This window comes from Trachemys scripta, chromosome 11 (genome assembly GCF_013100865.1).
Source record: "Trachemys scripta elegans isolate TJP31775 chromosome 11, CAS_Tse_1.0, whole genome shotgun sequence".
NCBI lineage: Eukaryota > Metazoa > Chordata > Testudines > Emydidae > Trachemys > Trachemys scripta.
Genome location: NC_048308.1, coordinates 26,452,016 through 26,466,264, shown reverse-complemented (window position 1 = coordinate 26,466,264; position 14,249 = coordinate 26,452,016). Strand labels below are relative to the sequence as shown.

Sequence of the window (14,249 nt, the reverse complement as noted above, 5' to 3'; positions counted from 1 at the left end):
CTTTCTTCTGCCATGTTAATGGTATTTGGTTAGTTAGTTCTAAACAAGAACATGTTAAATAAGCCAGTTTGCTTATATGTAACCCAATAATGGAGCTTTGCAGAGTTTAGTTGTACTGAGATGTGTGTACACTCACTGTGCACATTATACAACATGTTAATAAAATAAATATTTGGAAGCTTTAAGAATTTTTCCCATTCATTTTTTTTTACACAGGATTCACCAGAATCTGATACTGAACGAGAAAAGGATAAAAAAGAAAAAGAGAGAGAGAATGAAAAGGATAGACCTAGACAAAGATCGGAATCAAAGCATAAATCTCCTCCTAAAAAGCGTCCTGGAAAAGATTCTGTAAGCTTTCTTGGTTCCATTTTGTTTGTCTGTGAGGTTTTTTTATTTTATTTTGGCTAAATACAATATAGTAGCTTTACAGATCCACATAAAAATATACAACTAATTAAAGAGTAGCTTGCTAATTTATAAGCTAAGGATTTATTGTGACGGGTTGGATCACAGAAACCCCCTTGAGACTGCCAACTGATGTGCCGAGACTACCTCTGATGTAGTGTGCTCAGATGTGGATTGGCGTTTCCAAGTTCTTTGTTAGCTTAAGTATTTCTTGACTGGGCACTTACTGAGAATAGTCTTTTCTCAGGAAGCTGACCAACTGCTTCACAGGGGCTAATTAAAATTAAACAAGTACATAGCCAATATTCATAACTTGGAATACAAAAATGATACATGCATACAAATAGGATGAATATATTCAGTAGATCATAACCTTTGCAGAGATGTTACATGGCATATCTAGCATAAAACATTCCAGTTATGTCATATTTACTTTCATAAGCATATTTTCATAAAGCATTATGCGGTGCAACGTCACATTTATTTACAGTGATTTTTATCTGTAGATGGACAGCATTCCAAGAAGATTTAAAATTGTTATTAGTGTATGTTTTGGGATCTGTGTAGCTTAGTAATTCTGCATGTGGTTTTGTGTAGATGTCATATTTTCATTTTAAAGCTGTATTTTAATGATTATTTATGATGTAAAAAAACCCACCCAAAACTGAAAGTGAAGTACACTGTTTAAGGAAAGTAGAGGAACATTTGGGTTTTGGGCCATAGTCCACATGGCTCACATGTTACGATTGTATTCATATTTAAACAATATGGGATTTTTAGTTTAGAACGGGGTAGAACACCTTTTTTTTTTGTCAAGGTCCCAATTTCTTGGTCAAGGTATAGTCAAGGTTGAGGCTCTAGAGAAAATAATTAAAAAAAAAAAAACCCGACTATGATGATGATAAATTTAAATAAAAAAGATTTTGAGGTTCATTCAAAAGGATTTGGTGGTCCAGACTTGGCCCGCCATCCACCTCTTGACTACCCTGGACTAAAACACAACGAAGACTAGATTTGATGGAGCAATCTTTCATCTCTGGGTGTAGCTGTCCTTTTCCCCACTGTTGATTTAGCACTGGTGGAGCTGCACTGGAGCTAGACCAGTGGTGGAAGAAAGTGCTAATGGAGCTAAGTGGTTCTTGGGCTTTTTGAAGGCAAAGAATGTTGTTGAGAGCACTTGCAGGGTCCACTTTTTATTATAGCATCCATTCTGAGTAACTTGTATTTTGGAGAATATATAGACTGGATTTTCTAAAGAGACTAAGGGAATTAGGTAACTGAATGAGAAATTCTGTCAGGCTCAGCACTGTTGGCTCCCATGAGAGAGCATCTTGTAATGCTGTCAATGAGGTGTGTAGGTTGCAACTGTACCCTGTTGTTCAGTCCTCTCACAGACAGAAGTCTCCCAGAACACTCTCTCTCTGGGGAGAAGGGTGAGTACGTGGTAATTCATTAGGATATGTGTCCTCCGAGAACAATCCATTTTGGCACCTAACTCTCTTTGGCTCCTCAGAAAATCCCAACCATACATCCTATGGGGTGGGAGATATACTATGTTGGGAGCAGAGAACCAAGAGTAGCTAATCTGTCAGGCCTTGTCTACATTGGGCTTTTTTGCTCAAAATTGCCCACTCTTGTTACTACTGGTAGACTAATGGTGGATGCATTAATGTAGATAGGGCTCCAGACAGCTGCTGGTGTTCGCAGTAGAGCTCTGTGAATAACTGATTGTGGAGTTTTGTGGGTTTTTTGGGGGTGGGGGAATAGATTTCTGGGCAATAACTTTTTTTTCCTTCAATTTTTGACCAATCAAAAAATTGGGGGGTAAATCATTTTGGGTGAAATAAAACATTTTATCTTAACAAAATTGAATTTTTTTATTTTGATTTTGACAGTTTTAAAGCGTCATTTATTTAATAAAATTAAAGGCAATTTTTAAATGAAAAATTGCTTTGAACTAAAAAATCAGAACGTGTTTCAAACATGTCAAAATAAAAATATTTCTATGTGTTTGGAAACTGTTTAAGTAAAAAAAAATAATTGAAACTGACATCAGTTTGGAAGATGTTTTAGTGTTGCTGAATCTGCATTTTTTGGAGAAAACTGTGGCCGAAGTCTAGTACTAAACACTATGTTGTGAAGACCTGCTCAGAGCAGGGTTAGACAACAAGGTGGTTAAAACACAAGCTGTCACCTAGAACATTGTCTACTCCAATGCTTTCACTGTTGCTACCAATATTGGTAGCAGTGATGAAAAATTTGTGACAAGAAATCTAGTGTTAGACCCTCCTTGGGATGCTTAGCGTCTGAGAACAGTTGCATACAAGTATATCGCATATTGCTCTGAGGGATGTAGGATTAGAATTCAACAAATGTTTTCATGTTATATTGCTTCACTTGTCAGTTCCTTTAAATATGGATTGTATTCCCTTGATTTTCTGGCTATACAGTAACTCCTCACTTAACGTTGTAGTTGTGTTCCTGAAAAATGCAACTTTAAGTGAAACAGTATTAAATGAATCGTTTTCCCATAAGATTTAATGTAAATGCGGGGGGTTAGGTTCCGAGGAAATTGTTTTGGGGCAGACAAAAGGCATTATATACTGTACAGTACTGTACTGTGGTGGGGAGGTGCCCCTGGGGCTCAGGGCTGGGGGTGCAGGGTGTGGGAGGGCACTCAGGGCGGGGGGCGGGGTCTGGGAGGGAGTTAGGGTGCGGAAGGGAGCTCAGGGTGGAGGGTGGTGTAGGAGGCTCAGGGGTGGGGCAGGCAGGAGGTGCAGAGCACTTACCTGGGGCAGCTCCTGTTTGGTGCAGGGGATGTGCAGGTGGCTCTGTGCAGCGCGGCACCGCCCCCATGGCCGCAATTCTGGGAGCTTGTCCCGCCCCCCCCGCCGGCTTTGAAGGGGAAAGCACCGCTTCTCTCCGGCCGCTGGCTGCGCGGCTGCCCCTGCTCCTCCTGAGTCCTCCAGCCCGTGCTCGCAGGGCCGCATTCCGAAAGGGGCTTTAGAGCTGCAGGCCGGGGCCCCCATTGGCCCAGGGCCCTGCAGCCCCTAAAGCCCCTGTGTTCCGGGTGGCCCTGCCTGCCGGAGGTGGGGGGAGGGGGGGGGCAGCAGCTTCCCTGCTCTCTCCCTCCGTTCCTTCCTCTCAGAAAGTCCTAAACGCCACCAAACAGGTGTTTGGCAGCAGGGGAAGTGCTGGGAGGGAAGGGAGGGGGAGGAGGCGGAGAAGAGGAACTTGTGCAATGCTCCCTTGTAAAGTCAGCCGAACGACGTTATAAGAAAGCATTGCACAACTTTAAACGAGTATGTTCCCTAATGGAGCTGTAACGTAACTTTGAAACAACGTTAAGCGGGAGGATGTTAAGTGAGGAGTTACTGTATTTCCTAATGAAGGCCAGAAAGCGGTATTGGAACACATGCAATAGCTGCTGTGGGTGAATTACAGTGTTTTCTTGTCATAATGGTTACATTTCTTTGCAGGGTAATTGGGATACATCTGGGAGTGAACTGAGCGAAGGGGAATTAGAAAAACAGAGAAGAACCCTCTTGGAACAACTGGATGAAGATCAATAAGAACATTATTTATACCAAATACATTTACAGTAGGATTTAATAAAAGAAACTGATGTCTAATTCAGGACATGAGTTCTGATATTCTGAGTTCCATTGTTGAAATAACAGTGGGTTTTAATGATACTGCATAAAAAAATGCATTCAAGTAATATCATTATGGGGCCTGGCATCAAATCTAGAAAAAACAGAGGAAATTCAGAGTTAAAGTTGAAGTTCTGTTCTTGACTTGCTAGGAAGCATATATATTCTGTACACCCTAGAGCCCTTTGATGAATGGAAGTTGTTTCACTTCTGATTCTGGGTCCTGCCTACTCTGGCCAGGGAAAGTATTAGCCCCTTTCTAGCAATCCATGTCTTAAACAGTTCTTTCTGGAAAGGTGCTAAACCTGCTTTTAGAGGCCAGTGGAGACAAGCTAAATTTCCTTTTTGGAAAGATTCAAAATGTAGTTTCTTGTGGCTTAATTGTCTTTGTGTGTGTTTTTTTTTTGTTTTGTTTTGTTTTTTTGGCAGGAGGAGGGAAATGGAGAGGGAATAATGAATCCATTTCTTGATTTATTGTAGTACAGAGAAGCACCAGAAACAGAAATTGCTTTTTTTGTGCACTACATTACTGGCCAAACTTATGGTTTTGATAATTTGTATTAAACAAAAAATGTGACTTCCTGGCTGAGACTTTCTATGTCAAGTTTCATCTTGGAGTGAATTTTTATGGTAAAGTTTTAAACCCTTACAAATAGGTGTTTATGATGGAAATCTGCTAGGCCTTTCATTACAGTGGCACTAGAGGGCGCTGCTGTAAAATAGCCACCATTTTTATTAAAGTAAAACCTGACATATATATTAAAATGGCTGAGGGCATTATTTCAGCATTTATCTTGATAAGAAAATTTAACATAAAATCAAATGGTAAATTAATTTCAATATGTTGCCTTAAGGACCTGCTGAAGAATGTACCACCAAATTTTAAATAGCAGTTGCAATATTAATGTAGAAAATCAATGTTATTCTAAACCTTTTCTTTAAAAAAAAAAAAAAACTAGTATTGTTTTTAAAAATTCAGCTTCCACCCCCCACCCTCCTTTTGGTAGCCTCTGACCAGTTTTGCTTTGAGGAAAAGTTCTACTTTCCCTATTCAGTGACAAGTATTGACTACTGTGGTACACATTCTGAAACCTTTCTGATTTGAATATTTTTGTACATTTTTATCAATTATTAAATTTTGTCCTCTAGCGTGTACTAGTATTTATTTCTAGTTTTAAATACTCTGTACAGCTCTAATAGAAATAACTGCTATCTATGATTGATGGAATAAGCAACATGTGTTCACTCAATTTTTATTTTGAAGACTGTGTACAGAGTGTAGCTTCCTTTTCAGCGTATTAATCCCTTTTTCTAATACATATGACAAACGTTACCAGTACATAAATGCCTAAAAAGCCCATTTAAGATCAAAACCTACAACTGCAGCATTCACACAGAATATTTTCAGTAGGATGGGTAAATGAGTCACACTTTTTAAGGTTGCTCTTTGAGACTGAAACTTTTCAATTGAAAGAAAATATTTGAGACATATTTGGTCTGCTATATTCAGAAGGAAATGACAGGTTTTTGTATTTAAAAATATTCAGTATACACCTCTAACATAACAAATACTAGTCATCCATCACTACCTAACATACCTGTGAATCATTCCTTATTGAAGAAATACCTTATACGACTTTTGCCAGGTAGGGTTTGAGGTAAAGAATTCTAATAAATTGTATTTTATGTATAATAAAATGTTTCATGCTAAATATCCAAAAAACTGCAAATGAACTAAAATGTTGGCAGTGGGACTGTTCCATATTTCTGCACCATGCCCAGCAACTATCCAAAGTGTGGAAAGTTGCAGGTTAGTCTGTGTGTCAGGACTTGAGCGCTGATCATGGGTATATGGCTATATAAAATCAGTTAGATTTTAAATATATATATTTTGCTAACCTTGTAAAATTCACTTCCCTGTGTTTATATTTTAAAAAAGCAAATACATTGGTATTGTAGCAATTAGGTTAACTCTATAGTGAAAAACAAAACTAAACACACAATTTGGGGGTGATAGTACGCAGTACACAGTTCATCATGTCTAATATTTGGTTTTACATTGACAGAGATTTGAGGAAATGTTTAAAGGTAGCAAATTAGTTTAGAATTTTTGACAGGTAATAATGGTTTTGAAAACACATTAGAATTTGTGTAAAATACTTTTATTGCCTAGCATAATTTACATGAAGAAACATGTTTCTAAGTAAATATTACTTTTAAAAGGTTTGTCTTTATTTTTCCATTAAAAATAAAAAATGTAACTGTAAATTATTCTAATGGAATGTATCTCTTTTGTATTTCTCAATCAGATCTTGCAAAAACCATCCCAATAGGAAATACAATCTCATTTAAATCTGTTTTGGCAAGGCACAGCTTGTTTTCTAATCTTGAGGAAAAAAGTATTTTTCTCCTCCCTCCCTCAAAAAAAGTTTTGCAGCCTCATGTTTTTTAATGGATGGGACTGCTCCTTCCTTGAGTGATAGGAAGTGTTCTGCCCTTGGGTATTTCTATCTACTCAAACAGCAACAACAAAATTCAGTCTGTCTTTTTCCTTCTCAAAAGGCATCACAACCCCTTGATTTCAGATTCTGTAGTTGTCTTGAAATTGAAGGGATTACTGGCAAAATAAATTTAGTTTTCCTTTTATTAATAATGCTATTGATTACTAAAACAAAGAATGTTTAAAATACTAATCAGTGTTTGATTTGCTATTTGTCTCTTTTGCACAATGCTCAGGTTGGACTGAAAGTTAGCTTTCCTGGTTGTAGTCAGTTTCACTTGAATCCCAAGCACTAGCTTTAATGCTGTGTTGCTTGGGTTGCATATTCTGCTATCTTGAATCCACCCCTCTTCCCATTTTATTTTGTATTTGTTAAGCCCTTTTCAAAAATTTAAATCTAAGACTTGGTTACAAGATTTGTTCTCTTAAATCTGAGCTTTGCAATATTTTGTTAAATTGTGTTATCGCTTACGCTGCTTACTACATTTATGGCATAATTTATTCACCACCACCAGAAATAACTTGTCTGCCATTTTATTCTTCTTATTAGATTAAATTTTGCTGCAGAAATATTGTAGCACATCTATTTACACACATTTTTTATTCTTTTGCAGTGTATTTCTCATAATGAATTTTTGCCTGGAATCACTAAAAATCATCTTTTGAGATGGGGGAAGAAGGGAAGGAAAAAAGTCATGGGTGTAAAATATCTGTTTAGGTGTTGTGATATTTTTTCTTATTCAGATATTAATTAAATCTGTTCACCGGATATAGATTGCTGGTGAGGGAGCTGAGCCTTGGTAAATACAAACCTTATATTCAAAGAGCAGCTGGAACTGTATGAAAGTGCTGAGAAAAGCAAATTCTTTTTCTTTTATATGACAGTGTCTCAAGATCTATTATCAATTGTACTGCAATAAGAAATGCTTGTTAATCAAAAGGTGTAGGATTTGAAATGTTTATCAAGGAAGTTAGACCAGGGTAAGATTTATGAAAATTAGTGACTGATAAAACGTAAGGTAGTTTTTTGTTTTACTTATGGTACACCTATATTGAAAAGTAGAAGTGTTTATAAAATAACCATATTGCATATTGATTATATTTCCCAGAATAGTGATGTGTCCTTACTATAATCTCATTTCCTTGCTTTAGAGTACAGTTTTTGTACTTGGTTTAAAAACAGAGGAGTGATAGCTCAGTGGTTTGAGCATTGGCCTGCAGGTCTTGTGACTTATTACCTCCACTCCCTGTTTTTAAAAAAAAAAAAAAAGTGACCTCTGCTCATCATATTTGCAGTTGCTACAAAAGAGGAGATATGTTTTTTCAAGCCATGAAAGGACCCAAGAACTTTTTCTTCCAACCCAGCCAGGGTCCTAAGAAACTGTTGTGTGGTAGAAAAAATTGACAAAACACACTCTTGTGAAAAGGAGTTCTAAGGTGAAGAACACAAAGAAAATGGTCTTAATTCCTTCCTGGTGTAAGTCCACTGACTTGAATGGAGAAAATTAGCTATGTTTGAGGTTTCTAATGAGTGCCTTACCTCCACCTGCCTTGACATTATATTGCCTATGTTCAATATCATTAGTATGGAAATAGGACCAATCATGGCTTCACAGAGTGGAGTGCTGTGTGGGTGAGATTCCTTTCCATTTTTGCCATTACTATTGTTTGTCTGGGAAGCTAGGTTAAGCAGAATTTGTTGTGCAGTGTTTCTCGTCAAAACAAAAATTCAGAATCATAGGATGAGAAACCTTAGGTTTTACAGAAAGTTGTGGCACAGAGCAGAAGCTGGTGAGAAAACTTGGAATTTGTAACCCCCCTCCTCCCCTGTTGATAAACTGCAGATATCAGACCATTATTTCTGTAAGAATAAGTTGTTCCATCATCATACTCATGATCCATCTGCTAGCAAGCTCTGCATAAAATAGTAGTATAAACATACCAAAGAACCATGGATTACTGTATAGTAGTGTAAATAGTTTATTTGATCATATGCCATGAATAGACCAGAAAAGTAACATGAACTGCTTTTATAAAACACTTCTAATATTGCTAAGAAGCAGGTCTATTACTAGAAAAACATCAAAGAGAACATGCCAATATTACAGTCCACTTGCATGGTAATATTTGCTGGCTACAGTTAAGTTATAAAAATGCTTTTGAGTTTACGAGTTTGATCCATTTGACTAATAAATGTACTTAAATTACGTTGCCAAATTATTTTTTCTTCTACAGATTAAAACTCTTTTGTCACTATCAGTGAAGAAAGAGGCAATCTTGGCATGTTCTCTTTTGCATGTTGAGTACACGTTGCTGTAAATGAGACAATAGGTGGCAGTTTTAATGTAAACTTTCTGTAAATAGGGAAGCGGAAGTCAATGTGGTAACTTTGAGCCCCAAACTGTCCATTTAGTTAAATATAAAAAACAAAACTATAAGTTAAAATAACATTCAGATTGTATAGCACAGGCTGATGCATTTTTTTAAACAATATTTACAATATTACCCAGAGACTAAAGTGGGAATTAAAGAGAAGTGTAAAAACCATAAAAAACTGCACCAATTTTGTAGCAAAATATCTGTACATTTAAAAACAGATTCATATAACTACACATTATTCAAGGAAAATGGGACCTTCACCAGTGGTTCACATAAAGCACAACATAAAAGAAAAGAGATTCAGTGGTTAAATACTATACAATAAATTTTACAATTAACGTACTGATGCAATGCTACCAGGAACGGTAAGCCACAAGCAAAATGTATCTTCTCTGAAAGTACAAATTTAGCATCAGTCCAGTTCTTGACTTTGGAATAGATCAAGTGCCCTGCCATTGTAGGATAAAATAAAATTCCATTATAACAGTAAATTGATCTGCACCAGTAGCACTGTGTTTATATTTAAAATATTGCCAAGCCTAATAAAATAAGCTCAGTTTTAAAGTGTAAAATGCAATATATAAGATAAGAATTTAGAAGTTGGGATGCATTTGAACAACAAATGTCCCTTTGTATTAAGTGATCAGAACTCGATTGTCAAAGGAAAAACATACTTACTGGGTTACCATTCTTGCTCAATGCAGATGCAAGTTTAAAGCTTATAGATGGGGTATTAAAATCCTCTCTCAGCAGGGCACAAGATTATTTCACTGAGTTAATAACTGAACCATAATGGTCCTCAGAAATCCTAATACTGATTAATGAGATGTTAATATCTTAGTGCTAATTAATAAATACACTTTGTTATTCAAAAGCTGCCTCTATTTGAAGAACGTAGTAAATGAGTCTTATACAACATTCTTGTTTCATAGATCTTTGCAATGCATTCATACCCTCCAACTATCCCACATTGCACACTGGCATATAAAAAGCAGAATCTGAACATGAAGAATAGTTCATGTTCATTTGATATAAACCTTGTGTTCACTGAATTATGTCTTTAACACATCTTATTTGTATTAGTCTGGGATTTGTATATGGCTGAAAGGTACAGTTCATTTTGTAATTACTTCCCCCTTGCACATGGTAAGCCCTTATATATATATAAAAAGCTAATAAGTGCAGTTGAAGCTCAAGGTTAATTCCTTAGAGGACAGGACAGGAATGCATTGAAAAGCTTAAGTCCACAGCAGATTGCATCCAAGTATTACTTATTTACAACCTGTCAGGAAATCAAGAAGGGCCACTGAAGACCAATCACTAAATTTCATGTAACAAAAAAAAAAAATCATGTATTTTACATTTTGGTTAAAAATACTGAATAATGTGTTGGTGTAAAAAGATACCCAATCAAATCAAGTCCTATTGCTTTGATTAATTTGAGCAGGTACTTCAATTTTAGGCACTTGTTAGCTATGGTTGAGTAAAGAGCCCATCACTTTTACGTTCCTATGCATTTTCTATGTCTTTTTGAGCCCTTTAGAAGGTAATTTTACTGTATTCAAGGCTATAATTAAATGGTAGCACATATAGTTCACATGGACAAGGTATCATTCAAGCACACGCTCTACTTTTCACATGCAAATCTCCAGCTCACATGGTTATTTCAGCACCATTTACAGAGCGCAAGTTCTGATCATCAAAACGTCGCCTAACGCTTCTCCTTACCGCATCGGCTCGTCTGTATGGCTGGTTTCTAAGATCTGCAAAAAGGAAATCAGATATCAGAAACAGGTAAATTAAATGTCATTTGTTTAGAAAAGAAAAAGTCCTTCTGGCAGCCAATCAAAGCAGCTTGTGTAGAAAGAGTAAAGGGCCTTTAAACCCATTGAGAATTAAACAAATATGATTTGTCCTTTATTAATAAACACCAAAAAAGGTAATACTGGTGGTATTCTTGTCTAAACAGATTCATGCTGTCAAGTTAAGTTTTTCTTCTGATTGGCTGGAGATTATAACTTTATTTTTAGTAAAGTCATTGTGAAAGGCAACATCTATTGGAATCAATAGAGCTGAAGTAGGTTTTTGGGGTATTTTTAGATGTAATCACTAGAATCATTGCAATTTGATCAGTAAATTTTTTTTCTGAAAGGGGCTGGAAGCTGAATAAAAACTCAAAGTAGGATAATGTTTTAAATTGTTCTTTCCAGAGCAAGAAAGACTTATAGAAGGCATAAAATCAATCTTTGGGGGGAGGGGAGCATGGAAAAAGTGGATACTAGACAATTACTATATGGTAAAAATGTAAAGGTTCTATTCTGTTCCATTGCTACTAGTCTGACGAGGATCCAAAAATACTTTCCCCCTTGGCTGCAGCCACACAATGATGACTTCATGCTTGCATGAGCAGCTAAATCTCCACCCATTCCCAGTGAAGTCAGAAATTACAACAGGGATAAATTTAGGTCATAATCTATCTGTCCTGATGAGTGCCATTTATGGAAGTAGGCCTCTTGGGAATGACGACTGGGGATATACTGAGCACACTCAGTATGTCCCTTGATATCCTAATACGGGGAAAATTTCTTCTGCCAGGGAAGAAATTTCAGTGAGGGTGGGGCACCTGAAGCCCTTTGCATATCTTTGCTTACATGGCTTTTCGAAGTCGTGGCTGGGTTAGTGTTTTGTTTAAAGGCTCCTGGATCCCCCCAGCCATGAACCATCAGCAGGGGCAGCCAATGGGTGATGCTCAGCTGCTCCTGTCTGCACATGGATTTGTGCAGCTTCTTGTCTATCTCTTAGGGATACTGCACATGCTCCAGAAGCACTGTGTGGTACAGTCCTGGCAGCAGCAGAACAGGCTGGGGAACAGCTCTGGGGTGTGATGGAGCATAGGACACTGCTAACTATTTTGGGCAAACTTGGAGGGGCCAAATTTTTGGACCAAAATGGAAAAAGGGGCCAGGGAAAGAGGGCACCAGTCAGAGTAAGCACTCATGGTTCTAATAAATCAATCTTTTGGTCCTGTCATGAGTACAGGGGCCTGGACTAGATGACCTCTCAAGGTCACTTCCAGTCCTATGATTCAATCTTTTATAGTTTGGTAAAAGCCACTTCATTTTATATGAAAAATGTCTGGCATTTTTTCCATCTGTCCCCTGTTGGTCAATCAGAATGCTGGATGTATAGCCCTCTTTCGCTAACAGTTCAACCAGGGAGAGGGTTAAGGCCTTTCACCCTCCCCAACTGGCAATAAGGGGAGAGGGGTGGGAGCCCACTATACCTATCAAGAAAGCTATGGTGTCCCAACTCAAGGGAACTTCTAAAACCAAAAAGCCTTGAAAGCTGTCCCCTATTTTAATTTCTCTGCATTTGCTGAAACCATTACTGTATCTCTAGAGCTTTAGTTACCCCCAAAGCTTGCAGATCCTCAGTAGGGAGGAGAGAAAGAAAGCCAGGATCAGGATCACATGGAAGTCAGATACTGTACATGAGCCTCCCATAGGAGCAACAATTTAGTGCATCCTAGCCCATGCTCTACCATGCCATATAACACAAGTGTGAAAATAAATGTCTAAGGGACACTGACATTCTTAAATCTATAATGTACCTTATGTCTTTAGACTCTCACCAGTATTACATTTAGTCATATTTATCAGCAATTTGTCTGGCATATAGAGAGAGGAGGAAGCTAAGTAAAAAGTGATGCTTGCCAGCTCTGTGTATCCTCCACCACCGGTGTGCTAGAAGAAATCCTTACCCTCGAGTGAACATTTGGAAATTTAGTGATATTATTCTTCTTTAGGGCTAAACAGAAAAAAAAACACAAAATGATGGTTAAATAAAAAATGGGATGGAAAAAGAAGAGCAACTCAACTTAGTGTTCAAAAATCCCAGGCATGTTAGCCAAGAGAGCAAGAAGAGGGAAGGAGGCCAAGGCTACAAGAGGAGGTTAGAAACAGGAAGGAAAGGACAAGATGGCCATCCTAGTCTCTCACTAACAAAATTCCAAGCTGCTTTGAAGATTGGCTCCAGGAAGACAATTCAGCAATTAACTTGAAAGAGAAAATAACTATTGAGCTGATTATAGTTTGCAATCTTATTAAGAAGCTCTCATAAAAATACATTGCAAAAGTAAGAAATGAAACGCTGTTGTCTTTGATTAAGAACCAATAACAAAGACAACAGTGTTAACAGATACATGCTGTGTTAAACACACCCTTTATATAGTTTACACCACAAGATGTAAATATATCCAGTTACATGCCAATATTTATCAGTAATAGCTGTGATTGCTATAGAATTTTGAGAACAAAATTAAGTTTCTCCATTTCCTTTCCCCCGTACCCATACTTAGATGGTCTCTTCATCCAATCCTCTGAAGTTGGCACTGACCAAACAGGAATCCAGCATAATTCTAAGATTTCATTTAATACAGCTTTGCCATGACTAGACCCAGAAGTCCAAGTCTGCAACCAGTGTTCACAATGGCCACGACACTACAGAGTGTGTCCCCAATTTCCCCCCATCAGAGGGGGAATCATTCTGGATTTTTTTTTCAGCTTTACTGATAGCCAATCCATGTAGCCACCCTCTGTGATCTGTTTCTCTTTGTTCAATAGGCATTTCCAATCATGTTTAAGTTGGCATGGAACTGAAAAATAAATTAAATGTGGATGTGACAGAATGAGAAAGGATTTTGTACATTTTATTCCTTATACATGCAGACAAACATGCAAGTGCTGGTTAAAATGGCTGAAAAAAATGAGTGAGTGCCCCCCAGATCATGTATATAATCACAAGTAACTATTGCAAGCCAGGAAGCAAAGCCCATGGAAGTTCAGCTCAGCTCATGCACACTGCATTTCTGCTTCCCAACAGAGCAGTCGTTTACTGCATGCATACTACATAAGCCACTTCACATAGAAGGGGATTTCTAGAACCCAGAAGAGATGCCATAGAAAAACCAGGTGAACTGTCACATTTATAATTGCATTTGACCCACTAACCCTCCCGTAAACTGTAGAATCTGATTTGCAACAAAGCTGCTTTTCTATACATAGCATTCTGTGACTTCCATCACTTGCTGTTCTATGACATTTGTCATATAGCTCAGTGGTGGCTTTGAAATGTGAGGATAGCCAAAAGTGTCATGCACAAGGTTGATGGGATATAATAAAAGACAACTGAAATACAAGAACGTGCAATGACGTGATGACAAAATACAACTCCAAGTAGACACCAGACATTCCTATCCATTTAACATTCACGTGGCCCTGTCTGAGATCCATACAAATGGAGAAATGTCA

At 37.5% G+C, this 14,249-nt stretch overlaps 2 protein-coding genes across 15 annotated transcripts in view; one reads left to right on the top strand and one right to left on the bottom strand.

The window, feature by feature from the left end:
• The window catches only part of PRPF40A (pre-mRNA processing factor 40 homolog A), a 50,001-nt gene extending 43,669 nt beyond the window's left edge, over window positions 1-6,332 (top strand). For all 7 annotated transcript variants that reach the window (XM_034785968.1, XM_034785963.1, XM_034785964.1 and 4 more), the window contains exons 25-26: window positions 217-351; window positions 3,888-6,332. In XM_034785968.1, coding sequence (XP_034641859.1) covers window positions 217-351; window positions 3,888-3,980 — 228 coding nt within the window. In that variant the 3' untranslated portion in view covers window positions 3,981-6,332. The remainder of the gene's footprint in view (window positions 1-216; window positions 352-3,887) is intronic.
• Window positions 6,333-8,525: 2,193 nt separating this feature from the next.
• FMNL2 (formin like 2) overlaps window positions 8,526-14,249 on the bottom strand; it is a 268,963-nt gene continuing 263,239 nt past the window's right edge. For 3 of the 8 annotated variants that reach the window (XM_034785953.1, XM_034785952.1, XM_034785955.1), the window contains one exon: window positions 8,526-10,703. In XM_034785953.1, coding sequence (XP_034641844.1) covers window positions 10,594-10,703 — 110 coding nt within the window. In that variant the 3' untranslated portion in view covers window positions 8,526-10,593. Of the gene's footprint in view, window positions 10,704-12,653; window positions 12,748-14,249 lie in introns of all 8 variants that reach the window. The other 5 variants (XM_034785957.1, XM_034785958.1, XM_034785956.1 and 2 more) reach the window with 2 other exon arrangements.